Below are 6,740 nucleotides of genomic sequence, written 5' to 3'. Positions count from 1 at the left end.
AAACTTTTTAAAAAAAGAGCAAGTTCTCAGGTCCCACCCCAGACCTACTGAATTAGAAACTCTGGGGGTGGGGCCCAGCCATCTGTGTTTTAATAAACCAGTTTCAGAACCTGAACCACTGGTCTAAAACAACTACACCCCTCTTTTTACTAAATAAACTTTTATTTTGGAATGATTTTTGATTTATAGAACAGTTGCCAATATAGTACGGAGAATTCCTAGCCTAGGAATATCAACATCTTACATGTTACTAAGTTGTCAAAGCTAAGAAACTGACATTGGTATGTTATTAACTAAAATCCAGGCCTTATTCAGAATTCCAGTTTTTCCACTAATGTCCTTTTTTTGTTGTTGTTTTAAGAGCCAATCCAGAATATGACAATGCACTTAAGACTACATTCATTTTAAATTCTGTTGGTCACCTCAGTCATCTTTCCCTGTGACAGAGAACAGGTGTGAGAGCTGTTATCTTCATTACTGAGCTGGGGAGACAGAGGCTTGAAAATGCCAAGTTACCAAGACCCCTTAGCAGGACAGGGCAAGCAAGGCCCGCCTCACTCTATGCCCTTACTCCCAGAACTCTTGGCTTTCAGATGCCCCTTTGGAATGTCCCAGCTGACCTACCCTATCTCACCGGTGCAAATAACAAAATTCCCCTCTTACAGTAGACCCAGCCCTGGAAAAAAATCCACCCCCTGTGCTATATTTGAGGGCTGTAACAATGTCTTAGTGGATTCAGCCTGGGCAGAGCGAGGTCCTGTGCAAGAGAAAGACTGCTATTTGCCTATGCAAATAATTCATGATAGATGGAAAATGCCACACTATTTTCAGTTTCTCCGAGAGAAATAGCCTGTTTCCTCACTCCTTGAATCTGGGCCAGCCTTATGATTTGCTCTGACCAAAAGAAGTTAGCAAAAGGTGATGTACCAGTTCTGGGCCTAGAACTCAAGAAGCCTCCCAGCCTCTACTCTCATTCTCTTGGAATCCTGAGGACATCATGTGATTAAGCCTGAGCTAGTCTGCTGGAGAAGCCACATGGAGAACTAGTCACTCAGCCAACAGCCCACCAACTGCCAGACAAGTTAGACCATCCTAGAACCATCTGAGGTGACAACGGATTGCATGCAGTACCAGGACTGACCCTAGGTGACATCAGAACTGTCCAGATGAACGCAGTCCAAACTGTCAATCCACAGAGTTGTGGGCAAATAAATGACTTATTTTTAGCTGCCAAGTTTGGGGATGGTATGTCACACAGCAAAAGCTAACTGATAGCAAGTACTCATTTCTCTCTCGGTAGTAAGATTCCAATTTTATTTCAAGGGGCAGTGTGCCAGTCCCAGGAGATGGTATGTGATTGTCCACTCAATTGGGACAGTTCTGTTCCCTGCTGTCTAAGCTTTCTTTGCACCTAGTGGAGACAATAGTAGCTGGTTTGGGCCAAGAAAACCTAAGTGGAAATTCTCAGAGGAGAGAGCAGGAAAAAGATCTCTAAGAAAGGTCTGACTTTATGATAGAAGTTGACAGGTCCAGCTGGCTCAGCCCTTCCTTCTCCCCTACTACTTGCTTCCTTGCATGTAGCCATGATTCCTGGAGGCACAGCAGCCATCTCTGACCATGAAGCAATGGGTAATAAGGGAAAGGCTGAAAGGACTAGAGATGTGCACCATATCTTCGCTGAGTTGTTAAACCAATACTGTTAGTCACCTGTCTCCAGAATTGACGCTATATGGAAAAACAAATTTCTCTTTGTTAAACTAGGTTTTCCTTTACTTAGAGCTAAATGTATTCCCCATAACAGGATATACAAAGACAGAAATGCAAAAGGATCCTTGTTCTTGGGAATCTGGAGCCAGCAGCATGTGATTCTCCAAACCCACCTCCTATCTCATTTCATCCTCTCAATAATCCCTCGAAAGCCAAGCCATGACCCATTTTCAGTGGTGGGAACTAGGCCTCCCAAATGGTTCAGTAGTGAGTCCAAGGTCTTGTAGCTACGAAGAGGGTGATTAGCAGCAGGCCCTCCTCCCTCCAGGCACAAAGAGAATGCTCCCCTGCTACACCTTCTGCATGGCCCAGCCCACTGGAAGGCAAGTATGTCTTTTGGGCTTTTGGGAGTGGTGGCAGGTGCCAAGGAGCCTGCTATTGCAAGTCTGGTGTGGAAGCACCCAGGTACACCCTTAGGTCCGAGATGGTGGACTGGACAAGCTTGGCAGGGATGGTCTCTCGCTGTAGCTGCTGGTAGGCTGCATAACGGTGGCAGCCCCCAAAGGAGTAGAAGTAGTCACCACCCTGGGCTCCTTTGATCCAGAGGACATCGATGGGGGGCACGCTGTCTGGGTCCTCCTAGAGAGAAGGGGGCACAGGGTAAATGAATATGGAATAATGCTTGACAGTTTACAAAGCAGACTTTGTTAACCTGTGTTGCGTTCCTACAGGGTGAGCACACTGGTTCATGCTAGCTTGTGTGAAACACTGTCAAATAGTCAGGAATTTTGTGAGCTGGTTGACATCCCCTTGGTAGCTTGAAATTCAGCCATGGTGAGGGTATTTACACCAGGGAAATGGGAAGATGCTGCAGATCAGGGCTTTTCCTCCTTAGAAACCAGGTTGTTAAACATTTATCAACACACCACGTGCATGTATATCTGCACATACATACCCACGTACCATATATCTATCTGGCACTATTCTAGACTCTGGGAATAAGGTACAGTCAAAATGAGACAGACACAACTCCTGCTGTCATGGGTTTCAGTCTAGTGGGACAAATGGAATGAAGAAGTGTTAGAGAAATGCTATGAAGACAATAACACAGGTTGCCATGACAGGGACAGGAGCCACAAGGCCTCTCTGAGGTGACAATGGAGCAGAGAACTGAACATAGAGAAGTCCACTTGGAAAGGCAGAGTTGGAATAGTTTATAGTAAGAGACTGACTGCCAGGTTCAAATCTCAGCTCTGCTACTTAACCACTATGTGACCTTGGACAATTAATCTCTCTGTGCCTAAGTTGCCCCATCTATCAGATGGGGATATATATATATATATATATATATATATATATATGGCACTTTGAACAATGCTTGGTGCATGCAAAGCGCTCAATAATAGATGTGAGGGAAGATCATCCCATTCAGAGGAAACAGCAAGTGCAAAAGGCCGGAACAAGTTCACTGTATTGGAGGCATGGCAAAAATGCCAGTTGACCAGAGGGAACTCAAAGAGGATTGAGGAGTAGAAGTCAGAAAAGTCAGAAGGAGCCAGACCATGTGGGTTTGTTTCTAAGAGCAGTGGGTAGGCCCTGGAGCATTTTAAACAGGGGAGGGTGACAAGATCTAATGGACATTCCATTAAGTAGCCATAGGAAAGCAGGCTTGGTGGGGTGGACAAGGGCAAGAGCAGGGAGGACAGAGATGAGGCCTCAGCAGGCATTCAGTAGAAGACACTGGCCTGGGGGAGGTGGGGAGGGGAAAGGGAGAGGTGGACAAGTTTGTGAAGGGGTGAACGTGAGGAGAAGAGAAAGAGGAGATCTAAGTTGAGTTCCTGTTATGGGCCTGGAGCCAGCTGGAGAGTGGGTGGTCCTCCACGCAGGGAAAGCCTGAGGCGGGGCTGGGTGGGGCCTAGCACCCTGGGGAGACCACATTACGTGTGAGCTGCTTGGAAGTTCTCCTGCCAGTGGCCCATGGGTTCTCTCTTATTATGCTGCTTTGATGGATCCATTTATCCATTTATTCCAGAAACGACCATTAAGCATTAAGTTATGAGCAGTTACGAGCCAGGGCTCTGGAACCAGGCAAACCTGAGTTTGAATCTCAGCTCCTCCAAAGAGCAGCAGGGGGATCCTGAGCAAGTGGCCTCGTGTCCCTGAGCCTTGTTCCTAATTGGTACAATGGGAGTAAGACACTCTATAGGGCTGCTGCTGAAGGGTCATGAAGCTGAAGTGTGGGAGGCACAGAGCACAGCCTGCCCGGCAGTGGAGCACTGGCAAGGGGCAGCCGTGTGGGGTGCTGGCGGCATGGTGGTGGTGGATGCAGAATAACAGCTCCCCAAAACGGCCGCATCCAACGCCCTGGCAGGCTGTGAATATGTTACTTACATGACATAAGGGACTTGTCAGATGCAATGAAGGATCTTGACAAGGGTGATGTTGCTGGCTTTGAAGACAGAGCAAAGATGCTGTGAGCCAAGGAATGTGGTGGCCTCTACAAGCTGGGAAAGGCAAGGAAACGGCTTCTCCCCTAGAGACTCCAGAAAGGAATGTAGCCCTGCTGACTTGATTTTAGCCCAGTGAGACCGCTGTGGACTTCTGACTATAGAATAACAAACTGTACTGTGTTAAGCCACTAAGTTACAATAGGCATAGAAAACTAACACCTATGGTAAGCAGGTCTGGTTCTTGCCCTCATAGAGCATATGGCGTAGCATGGAAGACAGGTGTGTAAACAGTCCATTAAAACCCAGTGGGATCAGAACTATGCTGGTGGGCATGCAGGAGGTTAGGGGCCTGCAGGAGGCTAGGGGCCCACAGGAGGCCCCTAGCCCAGTAGGGGCCATCAGGGAAGACACTGACCCGGAGACAGGAAGACCAAGGAGTGAGAAATAAAGAAGAGATGGAAGAGTGTTCCTGGCAGGGTAAAAAGCCCGTGGGAAGGCCCAGGGTGGGAGACGGCATGCAAGACTAGATCCTCCATCAACAGCCAGGCACTGTCCTGGTGTTGAGGAAACAGCCAAGATATTACTTCACATGAGGTGGGGCAGACAACGAAACACGAACAAATAAATTTATAATATAATTTCATGTGGACAAAGGTGCTTCATGGGGAAATATCTCAGGTTAAGGGGACAGATAGAGAGGCCAGGTCTCCTTTAACCCCCATGCATGGGGAGGCAGAGACCTGAACCAAGTGGGGAGAAGGCCCTGTAGCCACTGGGGAAGCACTTTCAGGCAGTGGAACAGCAGTGCAAACTCTAGGCCTGAAAGACATTTGGAGGAGCTATAGAGGTGCTTGGCACAGCCTTGGGTCACCTTTCAAGGGTCTGAGGGAAGGGGACAAGATGCCATGCAGTCCTAACCTGACACATATGTCCCCATCCTTCCCCAAAGTTCCTGCCAGGAGCATTCTTGAACATCCTGCTTTATTGATGGGGCTGACCCCTGTCCTCTCCCTGTTCCAATTCAAACAAGGTCCTCCCAGCAGACATGACATGCGGAGTTCCCCTGCCACTCACTTGCATAGCCAGAGGTGACAGCACAGCTTATCTCCAGATAGTACGGTGGCCATGCGGCTGGGCCCTGGGGCCAGGCTGTGCCACTTTCTAAGTGTCTGGCCTTGAAAAAAGTGCTTAAATCCTCCAGTGCCTCAGTCTCCTCATCTGTAAAAGATGAACAATAGTAGTTTCTACTTCATGGGATTGGCATGGAGAAGCTAAGGCACTTAAAACTGCTTCAGGGCAGTGCTATCTTTCTGTTGATGATCCTTAATTTGATCGTCTCGTCAATCCTCTGCTTGCTCAAGTGAGGCAACAAGAGGCCCAGAGAGGCCCAGAGAGGCCCAGCCAGTTGCTCAAGGTCACACAGCAAATACAGTGTTTCGGTGAAGCCGGGAACCAGACCCCTCTAGCATCCTGTGCCACCTGCCTCCTCCGAGGCCCTCCCTCCGACGGGCACCCCCGGGGCCTCACCCGGATCGTGTCCACGAGGCTCTGCACCTTGGCCGGGTCCAGCACAGACGGCAGCGGCCGGATGAGCACGCTCAGTGGTACGTTGTGCACCGCCGCGATGCAGCCCGAGTGGATGCTGCCGCCCTGCGCGCCGCCGCTGGGCCAGGGTCTCTCGGGGGACCCCAGGCCCGTCCCGGCCCTACCCAGTGCTCTTCCCGCACGCAGCCCCATAGCACCGCCGCCGCTGCTTGCCTTGCCGCCGCCGCCCGCACCCTCCCACCCGGGACTTTAACCCGGCCGGGCCGTACCATTCCGCGGAGGCGGGCGGGGGCCCGGGCCAGGGTGCCGTTCTCGCCAGACCCCGTGGTGTTCCGGTCCCATCCCGGCGCCCACAACCCGACGTCGCCTCGGCTCGCTGGGCGCTGCGGAAGCCATGCGGGGCTCCGACTCTCCGCTGGGGGGCGCCCCGTCCTCTCCCCTCTGCCGCGTGGAGTCCCGGGAGTGGAAGCGCCCAGACCCGCTGACTCAGGGTGAGTCTGCAAGTCTTGGGGCCAGAGAGCGCGGGTGACGCACGGTCCGGGGTGACTCAGACCCGTGGGGTCCGGGGCGGGGACAAGGGAGGGGGGCAGTGACCGAACCTGTGGAGCGAGGATGAGTTGGCAAAACCCACAGTACTTGGGCGCTGGGCAGTCAAAACCATATCGGTAATAGCCCTGGAAGTGATAACTCCGACAACAGTAAAACTATGAATCTGTGCTGTATCAGACACTGTTCTAAACACTTTGCATGTATTACCAACTTACTTAAACCTCAAAACAATCCTGCAAAGTAGGTAGGGTTATTATTCCCTTTTTACAGATGAGGAAACTGAGGCACGGCGATTTGCCTAAGTTCATGGCGCAAGGCAGTGGCCGAAGCAGGGTTCAAATCCTGACACGCTGGCTCCAGGGTGCGCTCCCTACCCCACCGCTGGTTGCCTCCGGTCAGCGAAAGTAACTGTCACAAGGCACCTTCTGAAATCATGCTGACAGTGTGTGGGCGCTGCCCTGAAGTTCCGCACTGTCTCATCAAATCCTG

General features: G+C 50.8%; 1 protein-coding gene across 1 annotated transcript; it reads right to left on the bottom strand.

The window, feature by feature from the left end:
- Positions 1-1,282: 1,282 nt before the first annotated feature.
- SRXN1 (sulfiredoxin 1) lies at positions 1,283-5,944 on the bottom strand. Its single transcript, XM_090286175.1, has 2 exons — positions 5,685-5,944; positions 1,283-2,346 (listed from the first exon to the last, which is right to left on the bottom strand). The coding sequence occupies exons 1-2, from the start codon at positions 5,892-5,894 to the stop codon at positions 2,143-2,145; spliced, it is 414 nt and encodes a 137-aa protein (XP_090142301.1). The 5' UTR covers positions 5,895-5,944; the 3' UTR covers positions 1,283-2,142.
- Positions 5,945-6,740: the final 796 nt, after the last annotated feature.

This window comes from Furipterus horrens, unplaced genomic scaffold, assembly GCF_987537825.1.
Source record: "Furipterus horrens unplaced genomic scaffold, mFurHor1.1.pri manual_scaffold_8, whole genome shotgun sequence".
Taxonomy (NCBI): domain Eukaryota; kingdom Metazoa; phylum Chordata; class Mammalia; order Chiroptera; family Furipteridae; genus Furipterus; species Furipterus horrens.
This window is presented reverse-complemented; position numbering and strand designations above follow the sequence as displayed.